The following is a 17554-nucleotide window of genomic DNA, read 5'->3' as shown; positions in this document are numbered from 1 at the left end:
CTGCAGGTCTGTGGAGGAGAAGACTTTCTTCCCCAGGCGGTCCAATCTCTTAGAGCCTTTATCTGCTAATCTTTGTACAAAATATGCCTAACGAGGTATCACTGAAAACTAGTAACTTACTGGTCAACCATAGATATGCCTCAACGTTATATGTAAAGTTAGCGAGACCTAGCCCTTTCAACAGTCACCTGTTCCACCAGAGAGTTGGGTGCAGGACAAGAATAAGAATTCAGCCCCTTTCACAGGAACAAAATACCGTTTCTCTGTATTCAGTGTTGATATTCAGACTGCTGATACTCACACCTTCTTATCAACTGTTGGAAATGGCTGACGTCCACTTTGATTGCATTGGCCTCATTAGCACGACAAAAGTAATTTTCCTTCTCCTGATATTCACCTCTTCTTGTCAACTGTTGAGAATAGGCCACTTCCACTTTAACTGAATTGGCCTTGTTAGCACTGACCTCCCACTTGGTAAGGCAAATCCCATTTTTTCATGTGCTGTTTATATATACTGCTTACTGTATTTTTCACTCCATGCATCCGATGAAGTGGGTTTTAGCCCATGAAAGCTTATGCCCAAATATATTTGTTAGTCTCCAAGGTGCCACAAGGACTTCTCGTTATTTTTGCTGATACAGACTAACACAGCTACCAGTCTGAAACCAGGGAGAAAGAAATATTCTATACTATTCAATAGACTTTTTAACTGCTAAATACATATCTAATAATATAACTATTGACAAATGTTTTCTATATAGGTTATGAAACAAAGTGAAGGGGGACATGATTCCGCCTCACGCCACACGGTGGCAAGAAGAAACTGGAGAGGCATCAACCTACACCAACTCTTATACTCTTGGTCGGGAGCACGAGGAGAGCTACTGCATATGTGCAGGCCAATGGATGCTGCTTTGAAGAACTTCCAGACTTTGATGCATGGCGTACATGCATACCCACATGTAGAATACACAGTGACATCACTCAAAGAAGAATTAAAGACTGTTTCATAATGCATATGGGAGCCAAATTAAGGTTGCACAGACAACCTTCATTGTGGCATTTTCCAACTTCTGTGTACTTAACTTTGCAATATTAATAATGTTCTTTTAAGACAGTCGAGTGTGTGTAATATTATTTATATACACACATGCATGCATGCACACACATTATTGAGTAAATGGTGTATTAGTTCTATTTCATGACATTTATATGCTGTAATTGAAATTAAAACAAAACTGAAAAGTTCAACATATATACCTGTTTTGTAGGTTTATGTGTTCCATGAATCACTCTCTTAGATTTTCCACCTACTTGCCATTTAGACTTACCTGTAAAGAAAACAATTATTTTAATCAGCAAAAACTATTTTAGGAAGATACATTATTCTAATATTTAAGCAGCCAAGCTTGTAGTGTGCTAACAATAGTGCACTACACTCATAAGATAGATGAGGAGAACAATTAATGAATTAAACCAATTTGCAAAATTGTATGTACTGAATTTGATACTTATGTCCATTGGTTCTAACTGAAGGAAAGAACTGAATATACAATTTAAAAGTTGGCAAATATAAGCACTCAACAGAAAAATTAGAGATTTTTCTACACAAGGATGGACTGCTTTCCAAAGGTGCTAAGCACTTCTGAAAACCAGGTCATCATCATCTAGAAGTTAAATACACCACTTTCATATACAGCTCAAATATGGTTAGAGCTTGCAGGTAAAGTCAACAAATATTGGTGTTATTAGTCTTTATCCATTGCTTATTTTAATCAAAATTTTATTACAGGATTGAAATAAGGGATACTGGTTGGGAAAACAGAAATGGAAAAGTTTAGCCATTAACTATTTTTCCTGAAGAACTGTTCATACAGCCCGGGCAGTTGGCTTACAAGCCCCTTCCAACAGGTGGAAACAGGAAGAAACTGAGCACTCTTATGAGGGCACCATTTTTATGTTTTTTTGAGAGGCTCCCTGTTGAAGGATCTGACAGTAAGTCTTATAAACTACAATAGAGTGAATAAAAAAAAATGAAATATAATTCCTCAGAATAAGCGTGTAGTACATCTACTTTAACAAAATATTCTCAGATCTATAATTAGCAGGTAAGAAATTTCCTTTTTTGGAATGTTTTCATAAGGAATGGTTTTTAAAAGGGGTTTGGATTTAAAAAGGGCTTGCTCAAAGATAGATCTAATTTCATAAGCTATTTCTTTTATGTTTTTTTTCTTGATTTACTCCTCTGATTTGATGTTTTACCTTACAAAAATATATAAAATGTAAAAGTTACAGGGTCCTATTTTCAAAGTGTAAGCAATTGAGACAAAATGATAATTACGGTAAATGTACTTTCTGACAACAGGTATATGTTTAGAGGAAAGATTCACACATCTTACTGAACTGATCAGATTATACAATGAAATAAAAGCAACTAAAAAACTGAGTGGACTTAATATAGGTCAGGGGTAGGCAATTTATGGCACGCGTGCTGAAGGCGGCACATGAGCTGATTTTCAGTGGCACTCACACTACCCGCGTCCTGGCCACCAGTCCGGGGGGCTCTGCATTTTAATTTAATTTTAAATAAAGTTTCTTAAACATTTTAAAAACTTTATTTAATTTACATACAACAATAGTTTAGTTATGTATTATAGACTTCTAGAAAGAGACCTTCTAAAAACATTAAAATGTATTACAGGCATGCGAAACCTTAAATTAGAGTGAATAAATGAAGACTCGGCACACCACTTCTGAAAGGTTGCCGCCCCAATATAGGTCCTTGCTATACAAAGCTGGAAACCACTCCTGAATTTTAGAATTGACATACTGAGTTTTAACAGATATTTGGGGCCAAATTCACTGGCAGGGTCAGCTGTTTTACATTGTTCTAGTAATGTAATGCAACTGGCTGAATCAGTTAAACCAGGTTTATGGCTATTTTGCGGTGGTGAAGCATACTAGTGAACCAGGCCTTTCATTTTTAGACAAAATCTACATTACCTGCTTTAGAATTCTTCTTAAAAACATTGAGTAAACCAAAGTTACAAGCACAAATAAATTAAAGATTCTGAACTCAACGTGAGCAGGTTTCAGAAATAAAAATGAGATGCTGTGTGTTAGCAAATAAGAGATTGTCCACAGAATACATATTACACTCCCTATTCATTGAAAACCTCAAAATTCCAGATGAGATGTATGCCAGGATTCGAAACATTAAAATATTACCACAACTGAGTGCTCTCATCTGAAACTGTTTACATTCCTAGAAGGCAGAATTTTGTGCGTGTGTGTAAATGGCACAGAAAACTTGCACCATGAGTCCATTTTCAAGCATATCAAAATAGATACGCCAGTACTAAAAAGGATGACGGATTAAAAAAAAAGTAGTTCTCTCTTTAGAAGGCACAAAAAATGTGATTTATGAGTAAAAACTGGGAAACGTTTGAACAAGGCAGGTGCAGAGATTAAAGCAATTTACAGGCAGACTGAACATGCAAGGCAAGTACATAAAAAGCCCTACACCTATGTCAACACTGGATTTTGGCAATTTAAGACAGGTAGTATTTTTTGAAGGATTTTTAAACACTTTCTTCCGTGCATAGGACAAACAAGTTTGTCTTTCATCATCAGCCATGCTTTCTTGCTTCATTCCCCTTTTTTATTCAACAAATATTTTTATGGCTAATGTACAATAATTTCCTTTCTGTATTCATGAGCAGTGCCACCATGAAGAGTGTTATTCAAGACTTTGTACTTGTGAGGCCTACTAGTCTGTAACTGTAAAATATTAGATTGGTCATGAGATGGTAATCAAGTACTAAGCCTTTTGCTTATGAGGTACTTATTCAATTTTAGATTAGAATAGTAGGGACTAATGATCACCACCTTGTGAATTATTAACTAGCCATTGTAACATAAGTGAATTAGTGAAGTTCTGGGTACTCAGGAAGTTTCAGATATAACTTAGGTCCATTTCATCTTTGACTGGTAAATCTAGTGAGGAGAGGTTGGGTTATTATGTAGAGAGATTGTACATCTCATCAGAAGGGCAAAGTGCCAGTATCTCTAAAACAAACAATTGTTAAACTATACTCAAGAAGGCATCTTTTAGACTGACAATCTCAGCAATTATCATTGTCTCACATCTCTTCCTGAGAAAGGAATGCAACTCTGGGAACAGCTGGAGTCAGATTTCTCTGACATCTTTCAATCTGGTACCAGGGAGCAGCACTATACAGACCACACTTGTCTCAAAAATCATCACAGTGGTGGACAAGGATTGAGTATCCATTGTTTCTTTTACATCTATCGTTGCCTTTGACACTGTTGACTATGAGGTGTTGTCAGTGAACCCTGGCAGAGATGGAAAGAAACACACTTGAGTAGCTCTTTTATTTCCTCTCTGAGTACACTCCAAGGGTAGGGCTAGGTAACTGCTCATTTTTCTCCAGGGTTCTCATGTGGTGTCCCACAGAGTTCTATTCTGTCACCCATCCTCTTCCATGTGTACGCAAGATATCTAGAGGAGATAGTGAGAAAGTCTGCCTTGTAGTGCTATTACACTATGCTGACACCACTCAGCTCTATTATTTCTTTTTCACTGGCCCCAGATGGTGCAGTTGTTCATCTTAGCCAGTCTCTGGCATTTGGATAAGAAGTGGCTGCCTGGAGCTCCTTTCAAATAAAACAACAAAGGCAATGCTGCCTGTCTGAAGGAAGCAACCAGTGGGGAGAGAGAGATTATTTTTGGCCCTCTAAATGTGGGTGTACACTCTCATTTTATTATTAAAGTTTGTAATCTTATTGGACTCTCAGCTACTTTTGAATGTTCAACCAGGCATTTTCAGTCACGAGTTCTCAACTCCAGCATGCACTTCTTCCTTTGGTCCAACAGAGCCAAAATTTGTTGATCTCCATCACATACTGCAAAGCCTATTCATTCTATCAAGCTTTTTCTAAAAGTGTAGGTTATTACTTTCCAAGTGCTCAAGAAGTACTGGACACCTCTGCACAAAATAAAATATATTCCCTATCCTGAAGTGCTTACAGTCTAAAGCCCCAATACTGCAACGTGCTCTGCCTGGCCAGAACCTTCTGTGGCGATCAAATGACTTCAAACAAAAAGGGAATAAGGGGAAGAGAACAGTTACAAATACAAGTTTATGTGGTTACTTTGGCATGTCACACACGTTTCTTAAATTTACAAAGATATTTCGACATTTTTATTTTGGGTTTAGTGAAAAAGGTCTCACATGGGATGTGTTCTAAGTATTATTGATATGGTATCAACTTTGATTTTGCAATACAATTTTTGTAGATTGTTTGCCTATGTGCCTCAAGTTTTCTGATAGGCACATTAAGTAATTAAGAAGTACCTAATTCCTGGATTCCTGTATGCTGAACTGCCACAATTTGTTTAATTGGGCCAGGGTTACCCAGGCCCAATATGCATTAACAATCACAGTCCTGATGAGGGAGTCTAGATACCATTCTCATTCCACAGACAGTTGACAAATCCAGTACTAATTCTGGAATGGCTAGAATATCGGAAAAATCCATTTACCAATTCCTTCCTAATGGAGCTAAACTCGGCCACAACAACATACTCACCCCTTTGCCAAGGGAGGAGGCAGGGGCACAGAAGCTGGCTCTCCCACCCTTTACACCAGCTGAGTTCCCTTCCACAAAGTGATTTATCTGTTCCCTGCTATGACCAGATTCTAGTCACTTTAGTTTGTCTGAGCAGTGCAAAGAGGTCAGATCATAAATGAGAATTTGGCCCACTGTCTTTATGAAAGAAATTACATTTGTATAACCTGTTAAATGTTAAAATAGAGCCAGTAGGGCCATAAGAACCAGGAAATGACAAGTTGTGGCATGATTGTCTGGGAGTTAACTTCTCCTGTAATGTCCCAGTATGTGTGACAAATACCATTTTAAAATCACATCTGAATTTAATAGAGGCTGGAGTTTCAATTAATATTCATTCTCTAGGCATCTCTGTCAGCGAACTGTGAAGCTCTTCTACAAGCATCTAAGAGCATGTTGAAAGTTTCTAAGAGAATATTACAAGCAATCCAGAACTAAAGACAGTAATTCTGTTTAAAGAGAAGCCTCCCATCCTACCACAAATGCCTCAAGTATATAATTGCTAAATACATTTTATGCTCTTCTTTCAGCATCATAAAATAGTTGTTCACATTACTACCTTCCTCAAAGCTATAATTCTGAATTATAAATGATTTAAAACCCTGATCTTGCAAACACTCAGGAAAGTATTTTATTTTAAGCATATGAGTAGCCCCAATGAAATCAATGGACCCACTCACACACTTAAAATTAAGCATGAACAAGTGAGTTTGCAAGATTGGGGACTAAATAGATGCGTTTTGGGATAACAGTGGTAAATGAAGCAACAATGAAAAATTGCTCCTGTTAAATATCCATATATTTATGTTATTCAGAATGTGCATGTAAAGTTAATTGTTTTCTCATATCAAAATAATTAAAAAAAACTTTAAATTTTCCAGTTGAAAATCTAGTTCTACATTTCTAAATCTAATCTATATTTAGACATAATTAAGCACACCGAAGAATCTATTTTTCCCTGTTTAGAACACTTTGAGATTAGAGATGATAAACAATGACTTGTATTGTTGTACTACTTCAGCAGAAATGAGATTTGCCACAGACACAAATTGACAAATATAGTATGACTACAGGTATCAAACAATCAGAGTGATTGGAAAACAAGTTATCTGAGCATTTTGAAAGCTACTATTGTTCTGATTACCGGCCTAGTGGATTAGCAGAAGCAGTAAAAGTGGCATAATATGATTTTAGTAAGGCTTTGCACTCTGTCCCACACAACATTTTCATATTAAAACTAGGGCCTAGAAGAAATTACTATAAAGTGAGCGCACAAATGATTGAAAGACTGTACTTATCAATGGTTTGCTGTTGAACTGAGAGAGCATATCTAGTGGGCTCCGCAGTGGTCACTCCTGGATCTAGTACAATTCAATATTTTCATTAATGACTTGGATAACAGAATGGAGAGTATGCTTATAAAATCTATAGATTACACCAAGATGGGAGCGGTTGCAAGCACTCTGAAGCACAAATTAGCATTCAAAATGATCATGACAAATTGGAGAATTGGTGTAAAATCAAAGGATGAAATTCAATAAAGATAACTGCAAAGTACTTCACCTAGGAAGGAAAAAAATCAAATGCACAACAACAAAATGGGAAATAACTGGTTGATAGTAGTACCACAGAAAAGGATGGGGAGGTTATTAATGGCTCATGAATTGAATGAGAGTCAACAATATGATGCAGTTGAGAAAAAGGCTAATATTCTGGGGTGTATTAACAAGAGTGTTACATGTAAAAGATGGGGAGGAAACTGTTCTGCTCTACTTAGCACTGGTGAATTCTCAGCTGGAGTACTCTGTCCAATTCTGGGCACCATACTTTTGGAAAGATGGTGAAAAATTGGAGAGTCCAGAGGAGAGCAACAAAAATAATAAAAGGTTAATGAGGAAAGGTTAAAAAAAATGGGGCATGTTTAGTCTTGAGAAAGAAGACTGCCCACTGAAGGTAGGACAAGATATAATGGGTGTAATCTGCAGCAAGTGAGTTTTAGGTTAGATACGAAAAACTTTCTAATTATAAGGGTAGTTAAATCCTGGAATAGGCTTCCAAGGACGTTTGTGGAATCCCCATCACTGGAGGTTTTTAAGAATAGAATAGATAAATACCTGTCAGGGATGGTCTAGGTTTACTTGGTCCTTCTTCAGTGCTCTCAAGGACCCTTCCAGCCCTGCATTTCTATGATTCCCCCTTTTTATTTGAGGTTTTTCTGCTACAAAAAACTCCCTCCTCCCAAAAAAAATTCATCCCATTTTATGTATTCACTTTGGTGTTGACACTTAGCCTTGCCAGCGAGAACATATGATAAGGACCTGGCTCCACAATTAATTGCAACACTTCTACTCAGTTTTACACTAGTTTAGGTACAACAGTATTTATCACACAAAAAATATTCAAAAATACTAGTATTTTAAGATGAAGATATTTTAAAATGCTTGATCTTCCAAAATACAGGTCTAGGAAAAAAAAGGAGTACCCAGATGCTGTAAGTATAAGCTTTCAGTCTCCAGGGAAGACAACAGTCTGCATTGATCTTGCATGCCATTAAGGTGTAATTCAAAAGCAGAATTAACATTCACATTCAACAAACCAACAACTCTATCAAACTAATTATACTGTATTGAGATCGTAGCTGGAAAAGTACAGCTGTGAAATGGTACTCCAAGGGCACCAGTGAAAATTCAGTGTCTCCACATTGTGTCTGTTTGGACATTTTAACACTGATTCTGAGTGGTGATGGCCTACTTTCATGTTCATATTCAGGGAAAATTAAATAGATATTATCCACCTGAAACCTAGCCAATTTAAAGAAACTTCAGATACTGCACCTGAATCCTTCTGTCAATTTCTGCAGTTTTACAACACTTCCCTAATTTTCCAAATGTTTTTCTCTCCTCCATTTCTGTAACAGTAGTAGGCTAAAAACAATTCAGGAAGAACTGTGATTCTTAAGTTGATGGTGTCCTTTTAAAGGCAGAACAATTTATGGAAAATCTCGAATCTAAAATTTTGAAAATGCTTTGATGTTCACTAATGATAAACACCATATAATTGTTAAATATTATTACTCTGACACGGATAAAGTTCGTTAGAAGTTTTTTTTTTAAAAGTGACAGTTTGTATATGCACTGGAGCCCTTATATTGGTAATTTTTCAAAATGCTTTCATATTCATGTATACAGATCAACTTTGCTCACAATGGCACTTACAGAAAAGGTTTTGTATCCCATTCTAAGGTGAGTATTCAAAAGGAAGAGCCTCTCATTAATTAACATTTTAATTCTGAGACATCAGAGTACAGACCCCCAACATGAGACTTATGCAGATAAAACACTTAAAAAAGGCAACTATAGCATCTATGTTTAATTTAAAATAAAATAGCAGCAACAAAGTTGTCTTAGATACTATGGTGATAAGTGCCAAATAATCACCTAGCTAAAGAGAGACTGTTGTACTTGAGCACAACTAGGCAAGTTAACAATGCAGTCAATACATTTCCTTGTTCTGATGGCTCTGCTGTCTCCAATTTACTGTTAACAGATTTTTCAATTTAATATTTATGGGTTAGACTAAACGTTCTTCCACTTGAACAGTGGCAACATCCCATTCATGTGAATGTGTTCACATAGTGAGACTCTAAAAATACATGTTCCTTCTTAGCAAGAATTATTTGCAACTCATTGCTGTGCACAGAGAAAGCAAATAGTTTATAGTAACTTACTCTAAAACTAGGCAGAGACCCCAGTGTTTGAGCTATGACATGTTCTCTAATTTTTTCCCATTTAATCACCTGGGACCTGGGGAAGGGAGGCTTTCAGGGACAGCATTGGGAACAAAAGGGTTTCTGGTCATCCCCTTGTTTTTATTTTGTTTAGATATTTGAGCTCCTGAAGAACAAGAGTGAAAGCTCCATTCTTGTCCCCCCTTCAGACCACAGGGAGAGTCTCCTTTCTCTTACTTTCTTTGTAGGTGTGATATAGATGGAGTAAAATCATGTAAAACTCTTTCTTCTTAACTGGTACAGCCCCGTGTTTTTACAACCCTTACCCAGAACAGAAAGAACACCTCTCTAATTTCCCTATTTAATGGGTAAACAGAATGAAGGAGTGTCACTGAAGCGAATACTGAGATTGAAGGCTAGAGTCTCCCAATGAAAAGAGAAAGCCTTAATTTATTTCCTTTCTTTGTACCTGATAGGGAAATAGCAGTCGTCCCTTTTCTGAGAGAGAGAGAGAGAGAGAGAGAATAAATCTGACAGCCACTTCTTAACAACTAGCCATTGTTCTACCTTGTCTTACTACATATAGCTAATTTAAGGACTCACATGTCAGCAGTAACCAGTAAGCAAAAACAGATGCTGTATTGATAATTCTGCTATATCAGTTGTTCCCAAGCTTTAATAACCTGTGAACCCCTTTCACTAAAATGTCAAGTATCGCGAACCCCCTCCTAAAACTGAGTATTTCCAGGGATTTTCTCATTTACCTGAGTATAAATTATAAAAGCAGTGATCTTGGTAATATAAAATTTGTTTTTATGACATGCTTATTACACACTATTTACTATTAATTATTATATATCATTACAGTATTTTTATCACATTATGAAAACAGCAAGATCTCACTTTCGTTGCTTGTATCACTTTAAATAAGTCTGTTAGAAGACAAGGCTCCTAGGTTTCATCAAGAAGCATCAGATGTGGAAGAATGAAGGTATTTAAGAAGCCATCTCAAAGAGTTCCTCTTACACAAGCATTCAGGTCTTGAGAGTCCAGGTAAACAATGCATGTTACAACAAAAAGCTTAAACTTGTTCTTCATAATAATTTTTAAAACAATACGAGCTGCCTATTTAATTTTAAAAACAGCAAAAAATATCCATCTCCCTTTCCATTTCTTAGAAGAAGTCTTGAAGTTTAAATCTCCTCAGTGTGACAGATATGCTTGCTTTGATCTGCTTAGCTCTTGGAAGTCCAGGGGCTCCGGGCTGCTGGGGTCCCTAGCGACAGCTCTGTCTGCCATTAGGGAATTTTTTCCCCGAGAACCCCGTGTAACATTTCATGAACCCCAGTTTGGGAACCACTGTGCTATATAAAAGCTTTGCAGACTGGGCTTATACGCTTCAGGCAGGAATGCCAGTGAGGCAGGATAGTTGGGATAAGACTGCAGTAAAAAGGTCAGAGGCTGAAACCGTAGAGTCTTAATGTCCTTTGAAATACTGGGCAATTGTAACCCATGTTCATTTTGTTTTATAGTTGATAAACACAAAGGATATAGCTATCCTCCTTGTTTGCCAGAGTTCAACAACAGTGTTCAAGTAAGGACCCTGAATATCCCAGTGCCAAAGTTCCTACAGCACTTCAGAATTTGCCTGATGTTTCCTGTCGCCCACTCTATGCTATCAGCACTTCCAGGATGGGATATCTGAATAAGTTTTTACCCGTTCCCACCACACACTCTACCTCCAGGGTTTGTACCCTAAAGCAATGAGATTATGCCTTGCTCTTGCACTTTCCCTTCTCATGCGCTTCCCCACACACATCCTGGAAGGAGGAAGTAAAACCTTGGGCTGTGTGGACATATCAATGGACTTTGTTTGGGGGTTTTGAGTTTTATTTACAGATTATTTTTTATTAATAAACCAAGTCCCAAAAGAAGGTATTTTTGACCAACAAAAAGCCTGAAGTGTATTTGAACAGTCCAAGAGGGGAAACTGAGGCAGACTTCCTATAGCGTAAACCCAGCTCACAAGGGGGCACATAGGAGGCTGACTGTAACCAGCCTGGTTACAGTCAATAAAGGGGACAAAACAGTGAAGATACCTTTTATTTCATCTTTATCAAATTTTTATATACATTTTACAAAATAATAATTGACTTAAACATGAAGTATACTGAAGAAATCATTTTAAAATATTGATGATATCTATGTTTTAAGCAGTTATCAAATTTAAGATAAAATTTTTAGGTATAAAATTTTTTACTTCAAACTTAAACATTCTTTTTTGGGTGGGAAAGTAAGGGAAGGTTGGGGGGGAGGAAGTTCAATACTTACTATCATCCTCTTTGCTTTCCAGTGGGACACTCCATGCAATAAGGTTTCTTGCTGTACGACCCTCTTCTGCAACAATTTTCCTCACTTTGTCATGACTATTAGAGCGCTGGAAAGAAGCCTGAAAATGTGAAATACAGGAAAAATGCATCATTCTATTTCAAGCTAATATATTAATTATCTCAAAGCATTAATGCTAAAACATCCAAAAAGAGGCTTGCAGTTGACAATCTTCACATAAGCATAAATATTAACTACTATTTGTAAAAGGCTGTGAGATGGGTATTGTATTTTCACCACCTATTAGAAACTGTGTCGGTGGCATGGATATATTCATTTATTTTCACAGAGAAGAGGCATGTGTCTTATCCCTTACAGTATCTTCTAGCAGAATGTTTAATCAGAATGAGAACTAGTGTCTAGCCCTCAGCTGGGCTTTGTCTACAACTGACTTTTTTTAACCTTGATTAAACTGATTGTCAGCATTGAAGAAGTGTTTATAACTTTATGAGTGTGTTCACCTTGTGTTAACCGCACCTGCTGCACCTTGATGTGGCTGCTGCTCCTAAACCTGGATAAAATTGGAAGGACTGAGCACAAGGCAAACATCTAGCCCCATAAAAAACAAACAAAAACCACCTCACTGGTTACAGAAATGGAACCAAGTTACCACTCCATTACAGATGGCTGCCAATGCCTCACGTTTCATAAAGGGTTCTGGAGAAAGCCAGTCTGTGGAAGCCAGGACCCCACAAAGGCTGATGATGGCAGCAAGAAAACACTTCAAAGTTGGTTATTGGAAGGAGAGAACAATGTTTCAAACATCAATAATCTCGCAAATCATGAGGAAAACTATGTACTCAAAATCCTGGACATCAGTAAGAACAGATAGACCAGGTGTGGACAAGAAGCACTTCTGGCATGAAAAGAAAATTTTTATCTTTTCAAGTCATTGTGATAACAAACAATGAGTGGGAATAGCATTCATTAGGACAGACTGGGCATACATCAACCAACACATCATATATGCCAGACTCCAAACCAGACTGGACCAAAAGTGTCAATCAGAGAGTGCTATGCTCTGCCAGAGGAAAACAGCTTCAAGAACAAAGAGGAATTCTTCTATTGCCTCCAGAATATGATTGACAGAATATCAAAATATGATTTACTTCTTGTAATGGGTGACCTTTAACACTTAGGATATGGAAAGAGTGGACAGCAGGGTGGATAAAAATCAATTTTTTTTATTTAAATCACATTTTTTGATTAAATGCTTTTTGAGGAAAAAATCTATCTAAAGATAGTTTTAATTAAGATATATTATAGCTCAAAGATATCTCATCATGGAATAGGAATTATAAATTCTAAGTCTATAGTATGAGACAATATATTCATTAAGAAAAGTTTTGTAAATGAGTTCCAACAGTTCATGGATTAGGGACTCAATCTTATGCAGTTCCAGGGGCTTCTGTATAGATTATTTAGGTTAATCTTTCTATCTATACAATAGGACTCACTGCTAAGTCTAGAAGATACCATGAGAGACGCATAGTTTTAAAGTTCTTAAACTGTGGATTTGTCTCTCCAGAGATAACATGCTTGTTAACAGCAAAAATGTTTTAAATAAATAAATAATATAGAGAGGTGAGAAATAACAGACCTCAACTCTACTGTCCCTCTGCAAATTTGTGTACATAGAGTCAAACCCTTACCTCTCTCTAAAAGTGCAAAATTTCAAAAAGTTAAATGAACAAAAGATTGTTGGGGGCAGAACAGATCTGGACAAGAAGAAGAAGCCTGGAGATTAGAGTGACCAGATGACAAACAAGAAATATCGGGATGGGGGAAAGCAAATAAAAAGCCGGAGAAGTAGCACAGCCCCGTCTCCACCCAAATCTCTGCTCCGACCCCCGATACACCCCCAGCTCCCCCATCCCCTCGCTCCTGGGCCCAGCCTGGACTCCGAACTGTGCAGCCGAGCCCCGCTCCGGGCCCCTCCTGCCGCTCCTGGCCCAGCCACTCCCGGCCTTCGTCGCACCGGCCCCACAGCAGAGGCTGCTCCACTCCATCCCGCCCCGGACACTCACCCTGGACAGCCCCGCTCCAGCTGTGGGGAGCTTGGGGACCCCCCCCCCCGGGCAGGGGGCGAACCAGGCAGCCAGGCCTGGCCCCTCCCGGCAGGAGCATGTCCGCCCTACGCGTAACTCCACTCCTCGCCCGCCTGGGCCCTGCCTGCTCCACACTGGCCCTGGCCCCACTGCGCTGCCCCACGGGCTGCAGGGCTGGAGCAGCCTCCGCGCTGCGCTCCCAGCCCTGGCCCTGGCCCATGTGCAAACCTGGGAGGGAGGAGGAATGCCGCATGCTTGGGGAAGAGGTGGGGCTAGGGCGGGGAGTTGGGGAGGGATCCAATGGGGCAGTGAAGGGCAGGGCTGGGGGCGGGTCCAGGGCGAGGAATCCAATGGGGGAAGGAGGAGGCAGAGCTGGGGGCAGAGAGGGGCAAGAGCCCCTCTGGGCTCCGCCTGTGCGCGGGAGCAGAGGGCAAAATTGCTTGTTTGTCCAGTGTCCCGACCAAACATCGGTTGGGACGCAGGACAAACAAGCAAATATCGGGACAGGCCCGATAAAATCGGGACGTCTGGTCACCCTACTGGAGATATACGTGAGAAAGGAGGGACAGGCAGTAGAAACAGAAGTGAAACTGTTTGAGCACCATATTCCAGAAGCCTTGAGGTCTTTCTGGGTGTAGCCTTCATTGATTTGAGATCTACCACACCATTCTCTCACTTGAAGGGAAAACCTATAATGGCAGCAGGCTGTAAAAGAGACCCAGTTTGGGTCTCATCTATCTCTGAGTTGTCAAGAATATATATTAAAGTTATAACAACCAACAAGAATGCACTTTTATGTAGAAATCCATGATTAAATCGAGTCTTCCTGACAAGTGATTTAAATCAAATCAGCCCTGGTGGACAGGGAAGTATGGATTGGTAAACATCAACCAAAATGGCAAGAGACTCATTGAACTGTGACTGGTATCCAATCTAGTTCCTGCAAGCACCCTGTTCCCTCACAAAGACATACACAAAGAAATATGGAATTCACCAGATGGTAAAACAAAACAAAAAACAAAATAGATTGACCCCGTGTGCATCAACTGAAGATTCAAGTCATCTGTCCAAGATTGCATGGGCATATCAAGCTGCAAATATTAGCAGTGACCACAATCTCTGCATTGCTATACTGAAAATAACATTAAGAAAGATCACCTTTTAACCAGAAAGTGGTAAATAAAATCAACAGTACAAAGATGAAAATGAGACTATTGTGAGAAATTCCATCTTGAATTAAGAAACAGGTCTGAAGTACTGCCAAAGGCAGATCAAAGTGAGACACAGACTGAACCTTAAGAAAAATGGGCAGCACTCAGAGGATTGAAGGGGATTGAAGCTACAGGAGTCACTGTTGGATATCAATATAGACAGAGCAAGAATTGGATAAGCCAAGAGACAAGACATCTCATCAAGGTAAGGAAAGCACTGCCAGGAAAACTCCTGAATACTAAGACCAATGAAATATTGGAAAAACCAAAGGAGCAATACAAGAAACCAGATCAAAAAAGTGAAAACCAATGCAAGGAAAGATAAATGGAGATATGCTGAAGACCTAGCAGCTGAAGCTGAAAATGCTGCTACGAAAGGAAACCACAGAGACATTTGCTAAATGACTGAAATCCTTTGTGAAAATTTCAAAATAAGAAATTGATCAGTCAAAGGCAAAGATGAAAAAATGCTTACAACACCACCAGATTTTGATGAAATACGCTAAACTGATCAACTTGACATTAACATCAGTCCAACAGAGATGGCAAAAGTACAGGCTGTAGTCAAGGAGCTGAAAAACAACAAAGCAGCAGCAGATGACCAAATCACAGCAGGAATGCTAAAAGCAGTTGATAACACAACCTTAACAAATCTGAAAGAACCGTTTAATGAAGTCTGGTAAAAGGAGACCCTCCTCCCGACTAGTAGAAACACAGAATCACTGTCAGAATACTCCAGAAAGGTTGTCTCACTGACTGTAACAACTGAAGAGGAGTTACACTACTCTCTGTTGTAGGGAAAGTTTCTGCAGTGTGATACTGTGACGTAGTGGGGATTTTCCTTTGTTATGTTGTATGTGAGCCTACGTGAGCCTTACTGTTTTGCATGAATGAGGTGGGTGCACTGCACCAATGTCTAGGTGGTGAGAATAAAGGTGTGTGACTTTTGCGGGGACTACTCCAGCTGCCTGCACAGATGCTATGGCTGCCCCTTTGTAACCTGAGACCCAGGAGGGGGATGCAACCAGGTGACTCTTGGCCAGGGGAGGGAGACAAAGACCAGAGGAGGCACAACGGGCAGGGCAGAGGCCAGGCAGCAGGAAGCAAGTCAGTCTCAGCTGGCTTGGGGTTCAGGGGGAGGGCCAGAGCCCTGGGTCTGAGCTTCCCTCCCCCCAAGAGGCACTGGGCTGAAAGACACAGAAGAATAGAATAGAATAGAATAGAATAGAATAGAATAGATGAATTTCTGCCCTGTGTGCTAACACTGGCATGAGAAAGATGAAATGTGATAATAAATTATCTTGAATTAATTGGCAATCAATAAATCATGACAAAAAAAAGTCTAGTGTAGACAAAACCTTAGGCCAAAAATACACATTAGCATGGCAAAGAAACCCTAGAGAGGAGCTCAGGTTTATCCGGACCACCTATTACATGCTAAAATTATACCTTTTCTTCTTAGTGAAAACAAGACCCTAGAGGATAACTTACTACTACACAAAGCTATAGTAGAGAAGGTAAGGATACAAGAAGGAACCCCGAGGATGATTCCCACTAAAGAAACAAATTTGGTTAGATTTTTAAAATATACTCAGTTCAAGGCTTTTGAAAGTATATACAATAAAACAAACATTAACAGATATTGACTAACATCAACTAAATAAATTCTTGCCTCACAACAGAATGCAACCAGGTACTCTACAGGAAAAAGCCTGACTAAGAAGGCAGACTTTATACCATGGCACTGCAGATCAACAGACTGGGGCCCTCTCAGACAGGCATAACACGCAAGAGCTCACTTTAAAAGGACCCTCTGCTGAGACTGCATTTCTTCCAGTACAATAGTACAAAGAGGGAAAATAAGGGAGAATCTTAACTTCAGTACATCCATAATTGTTGACAAAAGTGCAATAAAAAGAAAACTAATTTTGTTTTGTAAGTCATTATTAAACAACTGGGCTAAGAAATATGGATCATCGTAACAATAGCAAGAGTCCTGTGGCATCTTATAGACTAACAGATGTATTGGAGCATGAGCTTTCATGGTTGAATACCCACTTCATCGGATGCATGTAGTGGAAATTTCTAGAGGCAGGTACATATACGCAGGCAAGAATTTTATTATTGAATTGGTCACTTTGTGATTTTATTTTATTGCATTATACTGAAACCACCTAATATTTAAAATATGACTTTCAAAAAGTAACAACTGCAGTAAATGACATTCAGAGTCCAAGTCAGCAAGCTATCAATAGGAATCTTAGTCACTTTACTCTAGCTGAAAATTCCTAAAAACTTGTACTTACAAATGAACAAATATTTGCTTACAAATATACAACCAGAAATATTTAACTTACATATATTTGTACTTTTATTCCTGCAGTATATCATTTTTGTTTAAAAATGGTTTGTATAATGTTCATCTACATCATATTCTATCTGAGGATCTTAAACCACCTTATAAGTAATAAATTTAGCCTCGCAGTATCTCTTTAAGGTACTATGAGTTGATGGGCAGCTTCACCAGG

General features: G+C 38.7%; 1 protein-coding gene across 7 annotated transcripts in view; it reads right to left on the bottom strand.

The window, feature by feature from the left end:
- Positions 1-17554, bottom strand: part of SCAPER (S-phase cyclin A associated protein in the ER) — a 357501-nt gene that overhangs the window by 322053 nt on the left and 17894 nt on the right. For all 7 annotated transcript variants that reach the window (XM_050966970.1, XM_050966969.1, XM_050966973.1 and 4 more), the window contains exons 3-4: positions 11711-11828; positions 1261-1331 (exon numbers count right to left, since the gene is read on the bottom strand). In XM_050966970.1, the coding sequence (XP_050822927.1) occupies positions 1261-1331; positions 11711-11828 (189 nt within the window). The remainder of the gene's footprint in view (positions 1-1260; positions 1332-11710; positions 11829-17554) is intronic.

The sequence above is a fragment of the Gopherus flavomarginatus genome, chromosome 9 (genome assembly GCF_025201925.1).
Source record: "Gopherus flavomarginatus isolate rGopFla2 chromosome 9, rGopFla2.mat.asm, whole genome shotgun sequence".
Lineage (NCBI taxonomy): Eukaryota > Metazoa > Chordata > Testudines > Testudinidae > Gopherus > Gopherus flavomarginatus.
Note: the sequence above shows the minus strand (reverse complement) of the source record. Positions and strands in the feature narration are given on the sequence as shown.